Source organism: Gorilla gorilla, chromosome 8, assembly GCF_029281585.2.
Source record: "Gorilla gorilla gorilla isolate KB3781 chromosome 8, NHGRI_mGorGor1-v2.1_pri, whole genome shotgun sequence".
Classification (NCBI taxonomy): Eukaryota; Metazoa; Chordata; class Mammalia; order Primates; family Hominidae; genus Gorilla; species Gorilla gorilla.
The window spans coordinates 101,043,390-101,066,975 of NC_073232.2; the positions used below are offsets into that span (position 1 = coordinate 101,043,390).

At 39.3% G+C, this 23,586-nt stretch overlaps 1 protein-coding gene across 2 annotated transcripts in view; it reads left to right on the forward strand.

Annotated features, from left to right (window-relative positions):
* The window catches only part of LIPK (lipase family member K), a 47,566-nt gene that overhangs the window by 12,937 nt on the left and 11,043 nt on the right, over nt 1-23,586 (forward strand). Inside the window, exons 2-8 of one of the 2 annotated variants that reach the window (XM_004049744.4) lie at nt 5,401-5,516; nt 7,639-7,756; nt 11,818-12,016; nt 13,002-13,111; nt 14,340-14,476; nt 19,478-19,624; nt 21,833-21,904. In XM_004049744.4, coding sequence (XP_004049792.1) covers nt 5,412-5,516; nt 7,639-7,756; nt 11,818-12,016; nt 13,002-13,111; nt 14,340-14,476; nt 19,478-19,624; nt 21,833-21,904 — 888 coding nt within the window. In that variant the 5' untranslated portion in view covers nt 5,401-5,411. The remainder of the gene's footprint in view (nt 1-5,400; nt 5,517-7,638; nt 7,757-11,817; nt 12,017-13,001; nt 13,112-14,339; nt 14,477-19,477; nt 19,625-21,832; nt 21,905-23,586) is intronic. The other variant, XM_063710296.1, reaches the window with a different exon arrangement.

The window sequence follows — 23,586 nt, forward strand, 5'->3', positions numbered from 1 at the left end:
ACCATTTACTGAGAGTCAAGCATTGTTAGATGTTTTATAGACATTATTTATCATCTTATTTATCACATCTTTATCATCTTAAGCCAACCCTACATGTAGGTGTTATTATCCTCACCATACAGATAAGAAAATTAAGTTTCAGAGAAGTTTAATTGCCTAGCAATCTCACAACTAATAATAAAAACAGTAATAGCCAATAGTTAGGAAGTGTCTACAATGTGCAGCTTCACTGGGAAGCTAGTGATGGAGTTGAGACACAGGAGCTGTGGCTCATAGCCAGTTTTGCTCCCTGCAGTTGAAGCTCTGACAGCTGCATTCTCATGGCTGCCATATCTTCTGAAGGACAGAGTTAGAATTTTAACTCAGAATTCTCCACAAAGCATTCAGGGATTCATCATTAGCTTTATTTTACCATTGATCAAACTGAAATTCATCTGTAGAAACTGACCCCTTTGCATTTTTTAAACTTAAGAGTTTTCCAAACTTAGAGCTTAGAGTTTTCTGTGGGGTCTTTGTACCTGCACACTCTGGCCAATTCTCACCTCCATTTATGAATATAGTGAAGAATTAGGGTGGGGACTGGTTAAGAATGCTCTCCAAGCATTGCCATAAGTTGTTATTAAGTGTTTGCTTGATGAGCCTGATAGTTCCTATTACAGGGCAATAAGAAAAATGGAATTAAGGTCTCTATTACTTCTGATATTCTTTTGTTGAGAAATTGCTATCCTTGATTTCACCATCAATGTATTTGTCAGTGCAAAATGCATTACTTATGAGAGCTGCCTACATATAATCCACATGCATTTGATATACAATATGTAAACCCAATATAAAATCAAACATGCATCAAGGCAATATTCTCTTGAAAGTCTCATATTTCCTACTGACTGCAGTAGCTAGAGGGGTTGGGGGCAGGGAGCGGACAAAAAGCAACTATTAGAGAAAGGGAGATTTTTGAGCATGGGAAGAGGGTCTTGCAAGTAATGTACCTTTTTCCAATCAAATTCCAACCAAATTTGAGTAAAAGTAGCAGCTGTCTCCACTGTCATGTAGAGCATCTGCCTGAAGAAACTTTTGAAAGAGACGTTTCCAATTTTTGCCCACTTATTTTAGCCTTTCCTTCATTATATAGATTTTTTTGGTATAGTAAATAGAGAAAGAAATATTAAATCAGCATTTAATAACTCATGGACACAAAGAGGGGAACGACAGACACTGGGGACTACTTGAGGGTGGAGGGTAGGAGGAGGAAGAGGATCAGAAAAAGTAACTATTTGGTACTAGGTTTAGTACCTGGGCAATGAAATAATCTGTGCAACCAACCTCCATGACACAAGTTTACGTATATAACAAACCTGCACATCTACCCCTGAATCCAAAATAAAATTTTAAAAAAAGACTGCAGAAAAGTAGGTTAAATAAAGTTAAATAGAGTCTTGACTGCAGGACTATAGTGAACCTTAATTATAAACTAAGGCTCTCCAAATAAGTGATGTTTATAGCATTTATATAAGTGTATCCAGATACATGTGTGTGTATGTGTGTGTGTAGTCTGAATATCCAAGCAAGTTTTATGCACACACACACACACACAGTCTGTAAGTCTCCAAGGAAGTCATATATATAATATGTACACATACATATATAGTTGAACATATATTTGCCCATGGCCTCTTTATACAAATAGCATTTTATGGGAGTCATGTTTTGTAGGATGGCAATGTGAAAAGCTGATTTACAGTGATAAATCAATAAAATCTATTATAGATTATATCTATAATAAAATATACAATAAATATAATCTATTGTGATTTAATCTGAGTACTTGCAACCAAGGGTCACATCTTTAAAAACTGAGAATCCCCTGGAATTTATCATGTCTGCTTTTTTCTTAGTCTAAAATCCTTATATGCATTAGCATATCCTTAGTCTAATATCCTTATATTTCTTAGTCTAATATCTTTATATTTCTTAGTCTAATATCCTTATATGCATTAGCATATAAGGATATATGAAACAGGATATAAGGATATATGATATTATATAGAATATAAGGATATATGAACCAGCAGAATGTCGATGTGGGACACATGAGAAGGCAATATTCATCAGGGAGCTGTCACAGAAACAGGTCAAAGAAATAAAAAAACTCAGAGTATTATTAAGAGAGGTTCCTGAATCAAGCACCCTTACCCAACAATTACAGTTAATGCTATAAAGCTTGGATAGGCAAAGCAGGTAAGAACATCCCTTGTAAGAGGTGCTGGAAGACAGGCTGTTTAGATTGGACTTGACACTCCTTCCTAAATGGAACATGTACAGACTTCTCTTGCTGCGGTGTGTCATCTTTCTATATCCAGATCCATATAACACAGGGGAACAAAACAAAGGCAGCTGATGGGCTGTATGTCATGGTTACAAAAGGCAATCTGTCATGGCTAGTATATCCTTGTGCCATCCCTTGGGGCTGGCTCCCAGCTCTTCCTATAAGCAGCACATTGTGCTAGCTCACAGCCCTCTTCCCCTGCAACATTACAACACCCACAGGATTAGCCATTTCAGAAGAGAGCTGGATCTGCTCCAACACAAGGGCCCCAGGTTTACTTACTGGTGATTGTGATTCAGAGGCCTCAAAACGCCAGCCACTCAGCAGAAATGAGACCATGTTAACTGTCAAAGCCTTGAGAGAGAAGACCAATTTTTACACATTTCCCTACTACTTTGCCATAAAATATAATCCTGAGGTAAGGACCTGATCAACATTCAAAGCTTACTCTCAGTGAGGAATGATGAAGTGGAATAAAATCAAACCAGTGAAGCAATATGTAATATAAAATAGTGAGTCAATCTGGCATAGTCATTAAGATTAAATAACATGGCCAGTTGCGGTGGCTCACTCCTGTAATCCCAGCACTTTGGGAGGCCAAGGTGGGTGGATCAGCAGGAGTCAGGAGTTCGAGACCAGCCTGACCAAAATGGTGAAACCCCGTCTCTACTAAAACTGCAAAAAATTAGGTGTGGCGGCACGCGCCTGTAATCCCAGCTATTCCGGGGGCTGGGGCAAGAGAATCCCTTGAACCCAGAAGACGGATGTTGCAGTGAGCCGGGGTCGCGCCATTATACTCCAGCCTGGGCAACAAGAGCAAAACTCCGTCTCAGGAAAAAAAAGATTAAATAACATATTCATGTACTCCTTCATCCATCCATTTTATTGGCATTTATAAAAACCTGCATGCTAGGTCTCAGATAAACAGAAACAAGAATGAAATAGTTTATCTTCTGAAAGAATCCAACCAGTCTGGCTGTTTTTTAAACTTTAGAATGCATATGAACCACTTGTAATGATGGTTTAAAATGCAGATTCCTGGGCCAAGCACCCCCAATAGATTCTCCTTCAGCTAGGCGGTGGTGAGGTCTAAGAGTTTTCAGTGTGATGTCTAACAGTCTTCAGTGTTTTTCATGGTGATTATGATGCCTGTGGTCTACGGGCCATACTTAGAAAAACACTAATTAGACACACAGAAGCCAGAGGGCCCCTGTAAAACTAGTCTGAATGGACGGAGTGGTTAAGAGCACAGTCTTCATGTGCATTTCCTAGAGTCAGGCAACCTGAGTTCAGATTCTGCCTCCATGACCATCTGTTTGATGTTGGGCAAATTACTTGACTTTGTAAGGCCCAGTTTTATTTTAAATAAAATGAGGACAATATTTCCCATCCTTTTTTAAATTTTTTTCTTCTTTCTTATTTTTTTTTTTTTTTTTTTTTGACAGGGTTTCACTCTGTCACCGAGGCTGGCGTTCAGTGGCGGTGCTATCACAGCTTACTGGAGTCTCAAACTCCTGGGCCCAGGTGATCCTCTCACCTCAGCCCCATGAGTAGCTGGGACTACAGGTGCATGCCACCATGGCTGGCTAATTTTTTGTATTTTTTTTAGAAACAAGGTTTTCCGTGTTGCCCAGGCTGGTCTCGTACTCCTGGACTGAAGTGATCAGCCCGTCTCAGCCTTCCAAAGTGCTGGGATTACAGGCATGAGCCATCATGCCCAGCCCAATATTTCCTACCCTTTAGAATTATTTTGAGAATAAAATAAAATCATATATGTCCGGCACATTACTTGGTACATAATAGGTGCTCAATACATAGTTATAAGAGCAGTTATGACAGCAGTAATAATTATTGCTTCTGAAGGTGATATTATTATTGCTGCCATAGAGTTGCACCAGAATCAAGCTATATTAATCCGTATTAATTTATATGTCAATATATTATATTACTATACAATAACAAAACAGATTAGCAGGGAGGGTGTATTTTCTAACATAATTTGAAGATCTGTATTTTATAAGTAACTGTAAAAGGAAGCCCTCCTGAAAAATGTTCCCCTTGGTTGTTTTTGCAAAGTTGTTCTTTGCTTTAAACTTAAGTAGTTTCAAAGACAAATGAGAAATACTCATAATCTTTTTCTCTCCACAATGTTCACAATTTTAAAAAAAGTTTAAATAATAATGTTTTTCCTATGATAAAGTAATACTGGATATAGAAAATTTAGAAAGTGTGAAAAACACTTTAAAAATGAGAAAATAATCATCCAAATATTCACCATCTAGATATAACTATAATTAAAATTTGATGTTTAGGCTTTTTTTTCTATTATGGTTTGTGTCATCATTGAACTCAAAATATATGCACAATTTGAAGTCTGTTTTTCCCTATGTATTATGTAGTAGGAATTTTCACATATCACACATAAGCATAATATTTGATGACTGAATAATTCCATTTTTTCTCACCCATAATTTAGATCACCAGTCTCTTACTTCAGGAAATTTTACTGTCTTAAGATATATAATAAGAAATAATTTTATACCCAGTGTTTATATATACATCATTTTTCTTTTAGATAGACTCCTGAAAACAAAATTACTGAGTGAAGGTTATGAATACTTTTAAATTTACAAGACATGTTAACAAATTTTTTTCATAAAGGTTTTGCCAATGATTAACTCCACCATCAGAAAAAAGTACCAACCAATCTAATAAATAGAGATACTAAATGTGCTTTGATTAATTTATTGGCCATTATATTTATTTTCTACACATTATCTATTCCCTCTTTTGTCCAGTTATCTACTGGAAACTTGATTGATTGGTTTCTCTGCTCCTTTCCATTCATTCCCTCTTTTCTTCTTTCCTTGTGCCTTTCTTTTCTTTTCTTACTAAAAAGTCATTTTAGATTTTTCATGGAATGAATGTTGTATAATTCAGTATTCTACTGGTTAAAGCACAGCCTAGAAGTATGTTTCTGCTCTCTCTCATAGCAGTGTTATAAAAAGATTACACCAAATTTCACTTCGTAGAATTTATCTTTGATGACAAATATATTAAATTTCCTTTCCTAGGCAGTTCCCAAATGTGGCAGCTTTTAGCAGCAGCATGCTGGATGCTTCTTCCTGGATCTATGTATGGTTATGACAAGAAAGGAAACAATGCAAACCCTGAAGCTAATATGAATATTGTAAGTCATTTATTAAGAAAAAATGCTAAAATAAGGAATTGTTCATATTTCAGCATTTTAGATACGACTGGTGTGCCTTCTTAGTTTTCAGCAATTCCTCCAGTGACTAAGTCTGTGCTTCCTCTCCTGTTTCTTGATATGGCTAACTAATCCAAGAATTAAAAGATCTGACCCAAGTTGGGAAGGTAATAGTCCATCTCCTGGTGGTTTGAACTACCATCCAGTGGTGGCTTCCTAAAGAGAAGTTTCATGACTTAATACAGATGATCTCTATAGAGTATCTTTGAGTTTTCCCCGAGGTTTTTGATAGAGCAGTTTCTTCGATTTTGTGAACTATCCCAACACGCTTTTTTGGTTTCATAAGCCAGTGTTGGTTTCTGTTGTTTATTACCAAAGTATTTTAACATTCAGGAATTCATATCAGAAGTGGAATGGAATAGTGTTAGGCAAAGAAAAAAAGGCCAAATGACAAATATCTACTACAGGATTCATTCAGATAATATACTCCATTCTCCTATATAAACGGCGCACAATTGCTGTCCTGTACCATACACAAGTTGTATTAGAACCATAAAAAGAACGAAACTGCCAAAGTTTTTTTTTCATTAGTATCTCTTCTTGTTCCTCTCTCCAAAGTATCCAGCAAGTACCCTTGATCTCCTACCACACTGTTGAACTCACATAATTTTTCTCTCTCTAGCATGAGGGATTTTTAGCTTTTAATCCTTCTATAATGATAAGAACAATCATCTATAAAGCATTTATGTTAGGCATTGTTCTACACATATTACATATAATCCTCACAATGTCACAGTCTGTCTCCAGAGCCTGGGCTCTTCACCACTGCTCTGTGTAGCCCACAATTTATACATGCATCTCTGTGTCTGACTTGGGAAAATGCATAATCCTTTGATTAAGGCATAAGCTTTGGAGTTAAACTTACTTTAGCATTAATCTTTTTATCTCTTCCTGGTATATAATCTTGGATAAATTGTTAATCTACCTGAACATAAGTTTTCTCAACTGTAAATGGTAGAATTCCATCTCAAAGGCCTCTTATAAGGTTAATGAGACAAGGAATGTAAACCTCTACGCAGAAGATACCAGTAATCACTAATTCCCCTCTTCTTTGTATATCTGCAGGTGGGGTATCTTTTCTGACCCCTCTAGGCTCACTCTCTGTTGTTTAACACCTTTCTCTCTGCCCAAGAGGCTGAACTGTAAGGACAGGTCAACAAGCTCCCTTGACTTTTGGTTTTCAGTTCAATTCAGCCAATGGAAATGGTGAGCAGGAGATGGAAAGAAATAGGCAAGTAAGGTTTGATTTTTTATTGCCCTGGCTTCCTCCCTGTGAAGTCAACTTAGACAAGCTGTCTTCCTCAATTTGGTTATCTCAGCTTAACTTTCTCCTTCGGGCTTCCAGTAACTGCTTCCTCCCCTCTTCTTTCAAGTCTGTTTGGTAATAGATCACTTATTATTAGCCACAGGGTACTCCACAATTCCCTGTGGTTTCCCTCATTAGATGACCATATAATTTTCATCAAAGCAAACTAGGGTGCCTTAATAATACCAGGCCAGCAGGCAAAACCAGAAATCCTGTGTCCTGAGCAGGACACAGGTTTCTAGGCAAAACTCCTAGAAATCCCTCTTAAATTATCCTCATAGGAATATTACATGCCGTCACGGCACATAGAGTGATAAACAGTAGGTGCAATTTAAAGTACTACATTGTGGCCAGGCAGGGAGGCTCACACCTATAATCCTAGCACTTTGGGAGGCTAAGGCAGGGGAACGAATGCCTTGAGCTGAGGAGTTTAAGACCAGCCTGGGCAACATGGTGAAACCCCATCTCTACAAAAACATACAAAAAATGTAGCTGGGCATTGGGGCAGGTGCCTGTAGTTCCAGCTACTTGGAAGACTGAGGTGGGAGGATAGCTTGAGCCGAGGAGGCAAAGGCTGCAGTGAGCCAAGATCACACCACTGCACTCCAGCCCACGGAACACAGTGAGACCCGTCTCAAACAAACAAACAAACAGACAAATAAAGTACTATGTTGTAATTCATGTGTAAAAATTAAGAGATTATAACATGAAGGTATATATTTCCTTTCCTCTTTTTAGAGCCAGATTATTTCTTACTGGGGTTATCCTTATGAAGAGTATGATGTTACAACAAAAGATGGTTATATCCTTGGAATTTATAGGATTCCACATGGAAGAGGATGCCCAGGGAGGACAGGTATTATTTATTTTGTTATGAAAGGAAAAATACTTAAAGCAGAGGTACTTAGATGTCCTGGGAGAAGTCAAGCAGTTTTTGTTCTGAAATTCTTAGCAGTCCTTTCCATTAAAGGAGAAAAATTATCGCCCCCCACCTCTCTGTTTAATTTGTGTAACTTTGAAGTTTTAAGTCACTTTTATATACACTGTTTATCTGGTCACTCCTTTTCTTCACGACTTTGTCTTCCTACCAAGCAAACACAAAAACACATCGTTTTCTTACCCTAGTGATACCTCTGTCCCATTTTGAAAATCAGAAATCTAGGGGTTATTCTTGATACCAACTCTCCCTCACCTTCTACATGCAAACTATCATCGCCATCTATCAATTTTGCATTCTAAATTTCTCTCTAATCTGACAACTTTCAGCTTCAATAATCATTCAAATCCAGGTTTGGATATAATGTTTTCAACTACTACAATGCCTTCTCACTGGTATTAAACTATTTGTAGTCAGTTCTGGACCCAAGTCTGTGTGATTTCATGGTTTAAAGTAAATATTACCCTATTAGCTCCCATCTAGCAAAAGCATCTCAGCTTGTCAAATCACCATCTAGTTTAGCCTACCTGCCTTCACTCCAGCCTCCACCATGTCCATCAGGGTGACCCAGAACTCCGCCTTCAGCAGCTGCTGGTACAGGAGCATACCCAGTGCTTGTATCAGATCCTCAAGCTTCTTCCAGGTAGGTAGCAGCTTTCTGGGTGGCCTGGGCACCAGCATGGGTCTGGGTGAGGTCTATGCTGGGGCTGGTGATATGGGAGGCATCACAATTTTCACTGTGACCCAGAGTCTGCTGAGCTCCCTAAAGGTGGAGGTGGATCCCAACATCCATGCTGTGAACACCCAGGAGAAGAAGCAGATCAAGACCCTGAACAAGTTTGCCTCCTTCATTGACAAAGTGTGGTTCCTGGAGCAGCAGAACAAGATGCTGGAGACCATGTGGAGCCTGCAGCAGCAGAAGACAGCTGGGAGAACGTGGACAACATGGAGAGCTGCATCAACAAATTTCTGCCGCAGCTGGACATATGGGACCAGAAGCTGAAGGTGGAGGTGGAGCTTGACAACATGCAGGGGCTGGTGGAGGACTTCAAGAGTAAGTACCACGATGAGATCAACAAGCATATAGAGATGGAGAATGAATTTTCCTCATCAAGAAGTATGTGGTTAAAGCTTACATGAACAACGTAGAATAAGTAGTCTCGCCTAAAAGGGCTGCCCCAGGAGAAGAGAAGATCCGTGAGCTGCAGTCCCAGATCTCGGCCACATCTCTGGTCCTATCCCTGGACAATAGCCTAGTCCTGGACATGGATGGCATCATCTCGAGGTCTCCGCCCAGTACCAGGAGATCGCCAGCCGCAGCTGGGCCAAGGCCGAGAGCATGCACCACCAGGTCGAGTATGAGGCGCTGCAGGCCTTGGCTTGGAAGGCTGAGAATGAGCTGTGTCGCAGGAAGAGGATCTTCCAGGTGAACCGAAACATCAGCCGGCTCCAGGATGAGACTGAAGGCCTCAAAGGCCAGAGAACGCAGAGCAGCGTGGGGAGTCCGCCATTAAGGACTCAACGCTGAGCCTGCAGAGCTGGAGGCCGCCCTATAGCGGACCAAACAGGAGAGGGCGCCGTAGCTTCACCGGAACCTGGAGCTGATGAATGTCAAGCTGGCCTTGGGCATCGAGAGCGCCACCTACAGGAAGCTGCTGGAGGGCGAGGAGAGCCCGCTGGAGTCTGGGACGCAGAGCAGGTGTATGCATAGGAGGACCAGCAGTGGCTACCCAGGTGGGCTGGGCTCGGCCTCACAAGCTCTGCCCTCAGCTATGGCCTGGACTCCTTCCAGTCCAGCTTTGACTGTGGCGGGGACTCCGGCTCTTTCAGCCGCACCAGCTCCTGCAGGGCCATGGTTGTGAAGAAGATTGACCCCTGCAATGGGAAGCTGGTATCCGAGTCCTCTGATGTCCTGCCGAAGTGAATGTCCACGGCAGCACTTCTTAGCTTACCCTTCCTGTGGCTGTCCCACATCCTGCTGGGGAGGCAGCTGTGCAGGGGAGCATGGGCAACTGGAGACCCATCTGACGCTCAGCCCTAGCTCTCAGCGCACCCTACAGGGATAGTTTGCTGCCTAGGGTACACTTCTTGCCCTTACCTCCAACTGAAAAAACAATTCTATTTTTTTTTTTCTAAAATAGAGCCTCAGGTATCCTCAGGAATCTCTGCAAAAAAGACCCTATTAGTTCCTATCAGTTCTGTGCTTAAACTTCATTAAAGAGCCAATTCTAGCTCCCCGCAATGCAGGTGGCCATCTGTAGGGGGGTGGGGGGGAAAGAGCAATTCATTTCCCAGAAACTATTTGCTCTTGCTTACTTCTCTCTCTTCTTAGTTCATTTTATACTTTGACATGTCGAATAACAAAACTTCTCAATATCAGAAAGACTATTTATTTAAAGAAAAACTCTAGATTTCTAAAAAGAGAGGAAGATATAATGGTGTTGCTGGCTTTACAGAGCCAATTATTTCCCAAAATAACTCCATAATTACAAATAACTTTGTAAATACTCAAGAGAACTTTGAAGTCTCTCCAAACTTTTCTCTTGTCATTTCTATCACGTAGCTGCCAAAATTCATGAGACAAAAAGCTGTACAATGAGAAACTCTCTTTCTAATCTGAGATCCCTGTGATTTGTCTCAGACTCAGATCAAAGAGGCCTGATGGTACTTGACTATTTAATGGTACTTAACTTTGGCAGAGTTAGTAACACCTCTTCTTTCCCTCTATTCCAAAAGGTGGAAAAATGGACATAGACTCTTAGTTCCTTGGTCCCGATGGCTGAAGGCTCTCTGAGAGTACAACTTACTCACTCTCAGGAAGCCACTCTAGTTCCAAAAGTGACCTGAGGTAGAGTCCTGAGATACCAACACAGCATCACAAACCACTTATAAAGCACAGGAAAAGCCTAGTCACTTCTTCCCTCTCTTCTCTCTTTTTCCACACTTTCTCACTTCTTTCTTTTTCATTTCTCTTTTTTAGTTGAAATGTTCCTATTTTACATTGGGAATAGGATTTTTGTATCATATTAACAATTTTAAATTGTAAATTTCTACTTACAACCTTGTTTTTTGCTTTCTAACAATTCAAATGAAATGAAGCAGTGCCTATAAAACTTAGCATAGTGCTTGACATTCAATGAGCATTCAACAAATGGCATTTTAATTATTGTTTTTATTATTTTGAAAAAAAATTAAGTTTTTAATCAGATGAGTCTTGAAAAATATAATGCTATTAATATAAGTAACAGTAATAGAGCTAATATATATTTACTGTGCCAGACAGCTTTTTTTTTGTTTTGTTTTGAGACGGAGTCTTGCTCTGTCGCCCAGGCTGGAGTGCAGTGTGGCGATCTCGGCTCACTGCAAGCTCCGCCTCCCGGGTTCACGCCATTTTCCTGCCTCAGCCTCCCGAGTAGCTGGGACTACAACGCCCGCCACCATGCCCGGCTAGTTTTTTTTGTGTTTTTTAGTAGAGATGGGGTTTCACTGTGTTAGCCAGGATGGCCTCGATCTCCTGACCTCGTGATCTGCCCGCCTCAGCTTCCCAAAGTGCTGAGATTATAGGCGTGAGCCACCGCGCCTGGCAACCAGGCAGCCTTTTACATGTTTTAGTTCTCATCGAATTCTTATAAATACCCTAGGAGATAGCATTTATTATTATTTCCCATTATACACATAGGTTAACTGAGGCACAAAGGAGTTCATGCATATCGAAGGGATTTTGAACTAGGGCAAACTAATTTCCACTCTTACATAATACAATACATTATATATAATCCCTTACAAATGAGAAAACAAGACAGAGAACTTAAATAACTTACCCAAGTAAGTAGCTCAGAAGGGACTGGATCCCAGGTTTGCCTGGCATCGAATTTTATCTCTTAACCTTTCTTTTACACTACAGAAATTCAGGAATGAGATTTTTCTTGTAGACACTGAGAAAGTTCAAATATGAAATTCTTGTTGCCTGTGTTTTGCAGCTCCAAAGCCTGCTGTGTATTTGCAGCATGGCTTAATTGCATCTGCCAGTAACTGGATTTGCAACCTGCCCAACAACAGTTTGGCTTTCCTTCTGGCAGATAGTGGTTATGACGTGTGGTTGGGGAACAGCCGAGGAAACACTTGGTCCAGAAAACACCTTAAATTGTCACCCAAATCACCAGAATACTGGGCCTTCAGGTAAAGAGAAACCTATTAATGAATAAAGTGTGTACTTTCCTCATGCATATGTATGAACACCTGTGATTTTTTTCCTGTTTTGTGTCCAAATGCACCCAACGGAATCCACTAGAAGGAAACAAACCTTTCTTTCTCTACCCAGACTTTCTTCACAGGCTCTAAAGAACTGTCATTATTATTGCATGGCTGTTTTAGAACTCCTGCCTCCTTCCTGGTGTCTGCGTGTGAGTGAGTGTGTGTGTGTATGTTCTGGGGGAAGTAAGAAGAAAGCCTGATTACAGAATAGCTAAGCAACAGCGCTGCCAGCAGCAGCACCTGAGGGTGCTGTCTACTTCAGAAGCCATGCCTACCCGGTCACAGGAGCAAACTGATGCACTGGCATAGGAGCTAAAAACCATGCCTTGGAGGTCATGAAAATCCTGTGTTCCTTGGCCTCGTTGCCTGCCTTCTTTCTGGAAACCATTGGCATTTCCTAATTCTATGCCATAGTCCATTGCACCCTTGCAAATGACTAGAAAATTCCCTAGGTAAGTATTTCTTAAACTATACACAGGATCAGAAGTAACTGAGGTCATTGTTAAATATGCAGATTACTGGGTCTCTTCCCAGGAAATTCTGATTCAGTCAGTCTGGGCTGAGGTCTGCAAATCTGTTTGCTTTATTATTCTCTCTTTAAGATAAGCATTCCAGGTAATTGCTCTTTTCAGAGGAGCTTGGTAAATCTGTTATAGAATTAAGTGAATATGACTAGCCTTGCAAGAAAAGCATCAGTAGGCCTTGACAAATCAAATTTTTCTGACTTCAGTTTCTTAAAAATGTTGACTTGCAATCAAGGTGACACTCCTAAAAGTTGCATAGATGCCTAATATCATATATTGACACTAGTTTTATATTTAACAAAATCAAAGTATTTATGTCTTCCTGAACGTGTTTAGGCCTAACAATGAGATGACTTTTCTAATTTGTTATTACTTCTTTTTGATAGTTTGGATGAGATGGCTAAATATGACCTTCCAGCCACAATCAATTTTATCATAGAGAAAACTGGACAGAAGCGACTCTACTACGTGGGCCACTCACAAGGCACCACCATAGGTGTGTTCAGGGCAGATACGATCAGAGAATGTCAGGGGCTCTTCTTCCATATTCATGGAACGGGGTCAGTATTTCTTTCCTCTGTGCAGTCTCTAGCTTGGGGGCTTGAGTTGGGAAACCATTTCCTCTGGCTAATTTCTGTACAGTAAATAAAATAAGAATGACAATAGGGAATTTTCCCTCAATACTAAATTTGGAGGTTGATAGATAAGCCTGAAAGAGGAAGAATTATTCATTTGTGCCCCCAACAAACATTTGTCAGACACTGTTATATGCTGAGGAAGCAGAGATAAATATGGTATTCATTCTTTCCTTGAAGATCTCACAGTCTAGTGAGGGACACTAGAAAGAAAGCAGAGATTACAAAACTCAGCGATTATATGCTACAATCAGTATGACTTTTAGTTGCCAGGGAGGCATTGGAGTAGGCCAGATGTGGGTAGGGCTATGTTGGCAGTGTTGTGAGGCCCATTTGTCCCCTTACTGTTCTCACTTTGGCTACAGGCCTCAACAATATCAACAGGATTTCCACCAGTCTGTTTTCTATATCTTAATTCTTAAAATCAGAATTCTGGTGTAAAGTAGGTCTTTACATACTTGTACTTGTACTGTATCACACATCTTACATACATTCTCTCATTGGACTGAGACGCAAACATCTGAAACCACTATCATCCATGCTACACAAATGGTTGAAATGAGGAATCCATTCTAATGGTGATATTACCAAGTAACATCTTACATTTCATATATTTAATAAAGATTATAGACACAAAGGTTATAAAGGTAAACGCATGTAACTTACATACATTTGACTTTTATAAAAATCATCCTATAAAGATTTTACCATCCATATTTACAGACTGAGAAAACCAAGACTCACACAGGGGAGGTCACATAGCTAGTAAATAGGAAGCCAAAATTACAGCTTCCTGTAATTTTGTCTGATACCAGGACTATGGTCAAGCTGGAATGGGCTTTGGAGTTTACCTAGACATGCCCCACAGTAGATGTTGGAACCCTCCCTCCTTGCACTCCCCAGGGACAGGAAACACTTTATTCTGAGTTATCCAATTCCACCCTTGAGAAATTGAGAAATTCTTCTTTACAAATGGCTATAATTCTATGTTGTTTTTTGTTTTGTTTTTAATATGGCTACATTTACTACAACTTAAAATGAACAAATAATTATCTGAAAACTATGAACTCCTGTCTTCTTCCATTTCAGCTTTTATAGCATTTTCTACAAACCCAGAACTGGCTAAAAAGATTAAGATATTTTTTGCACTGGCTCCAGTTGTCACAGTTAAATACACCCAAAGTCCTATGAAAAAACTAACAACCCTTTCCAGGCGAGTAGTCAAGGTATGTGACTTCCCAAGTTTTAATCTGAAATAACTAAAAGTAGCTCTATTTCCATTGATTTCAACAGAAGACCAATGACATTTTACAAACTTCTGAGAAAATAATAGGTATTCAAGATATCCATGTAAGTTCGCTGATGATGTATGCAATCTTATTAGCAGAGTTCAGGGAACTCCCCCTGTTGCTAATCTGCCCTACTTCTTCATCTATGTCTAGAAACGTGTGCCGCGCCATTCCTCAACCACAGATAGAACTTATTTGATTGATTGGTTTGTTGAATTTAGTAGATTGAAGTTTTCTGGTGATCCCTAATTTTTTAGGGGCAGTAGTGGTTGAGTTCACAGCATGGAATCAGATGGTGTGGATTTGAATCTTATTTCTATGATTTGCAAGCTGGGTAAATTTGGTCAAGACCTTAAGTTCTCTTCATCTGTAATGTGGGGATAATAATAGTTCTTACTCATAGGGCTACCCTGAGGACTAAGTAAATTAATACAGCATATCCTCTAAAACAATGTCTTGCATATTGTAAACCTTTAATAAATGTTAACAATTGTTTTTGCTATCATTAGTTTTATAGAATGTACCCTCCTCCATCACTAAATGCCCAACCTTATTTCATTTCCTGACACTTTACAGGCTGTCATTTTGACAATTCCCAAAACCCAGGCAAAACTCTAGGCCCCCTAATCTCCTCTAGTTGACAGCTAACTAATCTGATCATTTATCTAGTCCAGGTAAATTGCATTGCATGGGTTGGTGTGTTTTCTTCTTGTATTTTAACATGGGCTTCTCCCATGGTAATAACTCCCATGGTGGTCATTGCCCGGTTCAGTGATTTCAATGAGAGCAGATGAAGGTGAAACAATTCTGACAGAAGCCTGAATATTTACCGAAGATTCTTGTTGTTGAGAGCTAAGCAAATTAGCCTATGGTGATTGAAGTTCATATCTATACATCCCAGAAAGACAGGTAGCAGAAAAACCACCTGAAAATAACAAAACATGCTTACATTGCCTGTTGGTACTTGGGCCTCTTATACCATTGAGATTTCACTCTGGCCTGATCCTACTATTAAGTAAACAATGTCAGACTTTTTGCTTAATTATTTCAGTATTCCCACACAATTAAGAGATATTTTGGGATGGTGAGATCTTTCCATTCCTCTTCATTTGCACAGCTCTCTTCAAACTTCTGCGTACCCTGACGTGTGTAGGATGTGGTGCAATTCAAGTTAATTCAGCCAAAAGATATCTAGGAGCTACTACTTCAAGGCCCTGGCATTAGGAAACAGCTTTGTCTACAAGGAAACTTTTCAGCTTGTTGGTATGAGTAAAAACTGGGGTGTATGTGAGAGTAGAATGGGATTCAACTAAGGAGGTATTAGGTGACAACGGAAGGAAGTGGTGTCATGTATAGGAGTTTAGACTTTGCTCTGTTAATGAAGTGAGGCCATTGAAGAATATTAAATAGAAAAGTGGCTTGATCAAATCTGTAATTTTAGAATGATTGTCCTTTCTAAATTATAACTCCAATAGAGGAACTATAGTACCAATAGAAGAACTGCCACATATGACCTACTAATTCCTAGTAGAAATTCCAGTATTATAATGACAGAGTAAAAACATTGCTAGGCAAACTCAGAGAAAATAAAAATACTGCTAGCTGTTGGAATCACAAAAGACTTTTTGGATAAGATGGCATTTTAGTTTGAGCTTAAGGATATGATTTCATTATAGAGTGTGGTATAGAAAGGCTTTCTGAAACAAGAGAGAAACATGAGCAACATTGAAGTGGTGAAGCTCAGGCCACGGAGAACCACACATAACTCACTTTACTGGAGATTTATATTAGTATTTGTGAAGGAGAGTAAGAGAAATCATGTTGGAAATGTAGAGGCAGATGATAAAGGGATTTGAGCACCAAATTAATGAGTTTGGAATGTATTATATAAGTAATTGGGGAGCATGGAATTATTTGCACAGAGGAATGACATGCATAATGCCCCTTTTTAGAAAGATTCCCCTGGGAACCAAATGTAAGCAGATGAGGGTAAAGGACATCAAGAAGGGTGAAAGATTAGGAGAATCATTATGGAGTTATTGTTAACACATCAGCTGATAGATGTTGGGGATTGGACAAGAGTTGTGCAACAAAAAATAATCTGTAAGATATGACAATGAAATGATAGACAATGTTTAGGTATATTTTTGACTTTTTGAGGAACGGGCTTTCTTTCTCCTCTCCTCTCCCATCAGCCAGATGCTCGCAGGCATGCTTGGTGAAAGGCTTCCCTTTTTATGGGAGCTTCTGAACTGAGACAACCTTTCTTCTCTCTCTGATTAGCACTTCCTTTTCATTGATGCTGCCAGTTCTTTCAATTGCTCCATTTCTATTACATTCAACTCAATTCATGAGAGTTGAACTGAATTGAGTATAAAGCATAAAGACTTAAGTCAGACAGAACTGGATTCACGTTCTGCCTCTGCCTCCTGCCTATTGTAACCTTGGACAAGTTATTTAACCATGCTAAGCCTCAATTTTCACATTGATAGAATGAGTAGAGTTCATCAAGTTGAGAAACTCATTCAACCATTCCCCCTTCCTCACCTCCCATTTTGCCCCTGGACGTTTATGCCTTTGTGTTCTTGTCATTCTACTTTCTTTCTGACCTATAGATTGCTTTGATCCTTTGCTTTTGACGTGTCTCTACAACATTAAAGATTGTTAGTACTGTCTCCATTTCTTAAAAGAAGAACTTGAGGCTCAGAGAGCCTAAGCAGCCTGTCCCGAGTCACCCAGCTAATGGACGGCAGAGCGAGAATTTGAACCCAGATCTGACCAGGCAACCCATGGTCAATAGTCTTTTTTATAGGTGGAAAAAAAAGTCTTTTTCCACTTTTTCAATGCCAACCTGAAGAAGTTAGTGAACAAGGGTGACCAGCTCAGTGGGTTGTTGAGGACTGAATCCAGCCCATGTTCTGCTTGGCAAGCCATATGCCCTGGCGTGGGGCCATGTTGCCAGAAAGAGGGGTGCCTTTTCTAACTCTCACACACACCAAAAGAGCTACTAGAAGGAGCCTGGCTCCCTGCTGTTATGTGACAAATATGCCTCCTCCAGAGCCAACTTGGAATTATATCTACAAGTTGGCATGTTTGCTACTCTGTATATGGGTGCTATACTGCTGGCTGGCCTGCATTAATATCCTCTCTTTTAGCTTAGGGTAAAGGAGAAATTATTCACCTTTGAGTAAATGCATAGTAATTTTGCTGAGTCACAGGATATTGAGGTAGAATAGAGTCAGAGAATGTCCTGCTAATTTACTCCGTATTTGGGAAAGCTAACTCCAGGTTTCAGAACAGAGATTATCTTGTATAGTCAGATATAATCTTTATTTAATGGAATATTTGATATTCCATGGAATATTAATGGAATATATGAAGTACCAAGATTTCATACTCCTCTTCCTGTCCAAGAGAGGAAGAGAGGGAGGGAGGCAGGGAAAAAGGAAGGGAAGGAGGGAGAGGGAGAGGGAGAGAAGACAGAAGGAAGAGCAGGAGGAAGAAGAAAAAGGGAAGGGAAAGGAAGGACAACAATATGTTAAACTAGTTCAAACCATACTTCTCAATTCTTTAGGTCTGGAAGGTAATAATAAGCCTTGTACATATTATCTGATTGATTCCAGACTCTTCTTCATTTTATCGCAATCACTAGGACACTTAGAGAATACCCTAGATAATTAAACTTGCCAAATTGTAATTCTTCCAGTGTAAATGTCCCCATAATAATTTAATAATAGTAGCAGCATACACTCATAAAATGAGCTTCTCTTTTAAAATAATGTTGACATTTACTTCATGTTTTCAAGTGTGACAATTTAAATAGATTGTCACACAAATAAATAATTAAAGTAAAAGGCAGGATCTGACTTTAACAGGTAAACAAATTTATTTTTTATTTATCAATAACTTGCTTTATTTATCAATCCATGCTTGGCAAAACAAATCCATGTGAAAGAAAATAGCCAGTTCATAAAATAATCAACAATTAAAATACAGTGTTAAGAAACAGGTGACATCTACCATGATGGATTCTTGGTTCTCTGTTCTGAAACCTGGAGTTGGCTTTCCCAAATACGGAGTAAAGATCTTAAAGTGAATTAGATCGTAAATGAATAAATGCTAGTTATTACTGTTCTTTAGTTGTAATTTCTGGTTAATAAAGAATTCTAGAAGAAATGTGTGTTTATTTTTACTGTAAATGGGTGTTTCCAAAGTTTTAAGAACTAAAAAATGTCTTTTTACCTTTATATCTAGTTTATTATGCTAAGATTATAAAACTTAGCATAAGTTTATAGTAGCTGTGAAGCAAAGAAACTCACTTGCAACACTGCCTGAAATTCCACTAGTAAAGATTCATTTATGTGGGTTAAGCTTTTGTTATAGAAAGAATTCATTAAAGGATTCTGGAAGGAATGGCTCAAGTCTGTATTAGTCACTAATTATGATAGTAATAATAATTACACTAATTTATACTTAAATAATACTTTGCATGTGCGCTAGATGCTAGGAACTGCACTAATTGTCTTTTAAACATGACCTACTAACTTCACAACAGCCCTACCCATTAGAAAATTTTTCCATTTTATAGATGAGAAAATTCATAATAATAGAAATTTAAAACTCTCCTAAGGAATAGAACGTGTTTGAATCCGGAATGAAACACATGTATGCCTCACTCTAAAGTCTTACTAATTTCCTGTGGGAACTAGTTTCTCAAGGGGCATTCTAAAAACCACCCCAATTAAAGGTTTTTGGGAAAAGCCATTAAGAGGGGCATTGGAAGGATTACAAAGCTAATAACAAGCCTCATGATTTCACTAAGGACCAACACTGAGCAGATGTCACCTAATACTGTGCAGTCCTTCTTTGAACTATCTCTTTCTCCACTTTTGATATTCACGCCTGTAAGATTTGATGGTGTTTTAAATTATCTTGTAGGTGTTGTTTGGTGACAAAATGTTCCACCCTCATACATTGTTTGACCAATTCATTGCCACCAAAGTGTGCAATCGAAAGCTATTCCGTCGTATTTGCAGCAACTTCCTATTTACTCTGAGTGGATTTGATCCGCAAAACTTAAATATGGTAGGTGTAAGTAATTGGGTCTGGGAAAACATTTGTTTTATTGCACAGAGGTGATGAAAGTTATTCTGGATTGTATGGCAACTGCAATTCAAGGTTTCCTTTTTGCATTTGGAATGTAATTAGTACATTCACGGCTTCCGATGAGGGTTGAGAATCCACTTGCTTTCATAGGAGGATTTGAGAAGAAAGCTTTTCTGCCAACAATTCTCATCTCTTCTTACCCGAAACATCCTTCGCTTAGATAAAGGATATGGTTTTGATATTTATCTTGCTGTGCCTGCGCCTTATGTCAGACCCACTGAAGTAGAATCTCAGGGGATGAGTCCAGACATTTGCATTTTTATTTGTTTACCAATTTTCCACTTTCACAGTTGATTTGGAAAGTTATTTTGTGAACAACTTACTTCCTTAACCCAAAAGGATAAAAGGAGGCATGGTTCTTCAACAACAGCTACAAATTCATTGTTCAAGGGGTACTGAGAGGGATCAGTGTCAGGGTTCTTGTCAAGTAATTTCTAATTTAACTGAGATCCTTTCCATGATGACCCAGGGAGTTGGGGAAGGGAGGAGGGAAAGAGAGGAGTTGTGTTTGAAACCAGAGGTAGGATAAGGCTGAAGTTGGTCTCCACCTCTCTCACAGACTTCTGCCCAGAGCCTACTCTCCCAGTCAGTAGAAAGCACTGATTAAAATTTTTCTTGCTTTCAAGCAAGATTTATAAAAGGCTTTTTATGCAAAACATGTCTTAGCCATTGCCTTTCTATGTTCCTCTCTCACTTTCTCAGTGTACAATGGAAACTATGCTTCCTGTCACTTAGATGCAAGGATATATGTAGGTGAGAGCATATCATGCAGGCAGAGCTGAGTAAAAAGACCTTGAAGCAAACACAAAAGAGTGTATTTTAAAAGCACCCTCTCAGCATAGCCTAAGAGTTTGCTACGAAATACATCACAAAATAACACCCTTGAGTATTCATTGGCCCTTGTTGTCCATATGGACACCTTTTGTCAGATCACCTTTTGTCTTTCTGCCAAAAAGCAAAACTTACAGAATATTACAGCACCTTCAAGGACATTTGTTTCAAAGAACCATAGCCAGGGGTACATAAGTAATATTGGTGGAACTTTGAAAAAATACACATGTCCATAACTCAACCTTTGAGATTTTGATTTTTATTCAGTACGTTTGGATAGCTTATAAGTAGGTTAAAATATTTTTAAAGCCCTAAGATGTTTCTGATGCTTACTTTGGTGGAAAATAACTATTTTAATTTAAAAAATAGTGCAATTGAAAATATGAGAGAATCAAGAGTTTTTGTGTGTGTTTTGTTTTTGTTTTTGTTCTTGTGTGTGTGTGTGGTTGTTTATCCATAAGATATCTAAATATACTGACTGAATTAATTCTGTTACACAAACTTTCAGAGTCCTGTAGAATATTTACCACATTTTAAAATTCAGAAAACGAACGTTAACATTCAGATCTATTCTTAGTGTCTTAGGGCCAACAGCTCTCTTTGAATGTCCTTTGGGACTTAACACGGGGTGAAGGAGAAGATCACTGGGGTTTTTATCCTTTAATCTCCTATACCCTTGAACCTATGGGAGTTGAGTCTGGAAAAAGATAGATTTCCTTTTGTCTTTGCCCAGTGGGATGCCCTCTGTAGGCTTTCTGAAGACACTGCTGAGGACAGGACAGAGCTGGTGGAGGAAAAAGTTCTTCAAAGATGGGCTTTTTTGGTTAATATGTCTTCAGATTATATGGTACATATTTTTTCCTTAAAGAAAGGGAAAAGAGGCCGGGTGCGGTGGCTCACACCTGTAATCCCTGCACTTTGGGAGGCCGAGGCAGGCAGATCACGAGGTCAGGAGAGCGAGACCATCCTGGCTGACACAGTGAAACCCTGTCTCTACTAAAAGTACAAACACAAAATTAGCCGGGCGTGGTGGTGCGCACCTGTAGTCCTAGCTACTCGGGAGGCTAAGGCAGGAGAATGGAACCCAGGAGGTGAAACCTGCAGCGAGCTGAGATCGCGCCACTGCACTCCAGCCTGGGTGACAGAGCGAGACTCCATCTCAAAAATAAAAATAAAAATAAAAAAAAGAAAGAAAGGGAAAAGAGGAAAAGAAGAAACTTTTTAAATTTCTCTCAAATGTTTACTTCTGGTATGATGATATGATTAGCCTCTAGATGAGAAGTAATCTCTTTGCAGAGTCGCTTGGATGTTTATTTGTCACACAATCCTGCGGGAACATCTGTTCAGAATATGCTGCACTGGGCTCAGGTACGTGCTTCTTATTCCTGCTTGATGCACACATATCTCTGCAAGACCCTCAAGAAGTGCTCTCAGAGAGCTCACTGCAGGGTTCTGCCGGCACCTGTCACTGTCACATTGATGTTTTTGGAATCAGCATCAACTCTTCATTTTTATTTACTTCATTCCCATTTCTTCTCCTTGTCCTCAGTGTCTGGGTTTTGAGCATGGTTCTCAGATATTCTGACTGGGTTCTGATCCTTATATGATTCCAAACTGCATTTTAAGGGAAGGCTTTTATTTCTTCTTTCAGAAAGTCATCAGCTCTAATAGAACTTTATATAAAATGATGCATCTTATTCCAGAAAGAGCTGTTCATCCTCCAATCAATATATGGGGCATTTCAGAATGTGGAAATGATGCTTTATTCAGAGCAGATTGAATGCTAGGGAAGAATTAAAATGGATTTATGGCTTATGTTTTTACCCTCAGCTAAAGTTTTATTTGTTTTATTTTATTACTCAATATACAGAAAGCTCAGAGATAAGTCCAATCCAATTGGTGTGGCTTTCTGAGCCTTGTGTGTGTGTGTGTGTCTTTGTGGGTGCATGCGCACACACGTGCATGCACATTCATTTGTTTATTATGTAATATTTGCCTATATTCTTGGCTGGTGGCTCAGTCACAACCCCTTTTGAAAAGTGTACAAAATATACATAATTCTATGACGGGGAAAGGGGTGGTGTCTTCTTAAAGGTTTAATATATCTGAGACCCCCCCAACCAGGAATTTGCATTTTAATATATATCCTACTACATTTGCTCCCTGTTTTAGAGAATCGCTACTATAGATAGCCTGAAATACTAGGTGAGGATTTCCAAAATACTTGGAAGAGTTTGACCCCAGGAGATAAGGCTTCAAGTTCCTCTATGAAGAAAGATGTTCAGGATATAAGGCTTCCTACTGATGAGGAGACAGATAGGTCCTCTTATGAGCATGGCCTTCCCAGGTACTACACATTTAACTTCACAGTTATTGAGCACTTAATATATGCTCTTCTTGCTGCTCATACATATGATTTTATTCAGTCTCACTGAATTATTATAACAATTTTTTAGTAAAGGCATTGATATCCCCCCACTCTACAAATGTCATAGCATATTCTTTTATTTATTTATTTTTTAAGACAGGGTCTCAAAAAAAAGCATGCAGTGGTACAATCATGTTACCCAGGCTGAAGTACAGTGGTAGAATCATGGCTCACTGTAGCCTTGACACCCTGGGTTTAAGCAATCCTCCCATCTCAGCTTCCTGAGTAGCTGGCACCACAGGCATGCACCACCATGCCCAGATAACGTTTGTTTCTTTTTACAAAGATGAGGTTTTGTTTTGTTGCCTAGGCTGGTCTTGGACTGCTGGACTCAAGCAATCCTCCCACCTCAGCCTACCAGAGTGCTGGGATTACAGGCATGAGCACTGCGCATGGCTGCCTATTCCTTTTACATTTTACAATTGACTTCTCTTAAGAAAAACTTTTCCCCTTTGACAGAGAGTCCTCTTCAGGATAGAAATAAGTGGGGATGGTGGGGGGCATGGTGAATATTTGGTTATAAGTTACATAGGCAGCTAAGGCAAGAGTGATGATCATGATGATGGGAGTAATACTAGTGAAAAAAAGCTGTTTGTTGGGTATTATTAGGTGCTACATGCTT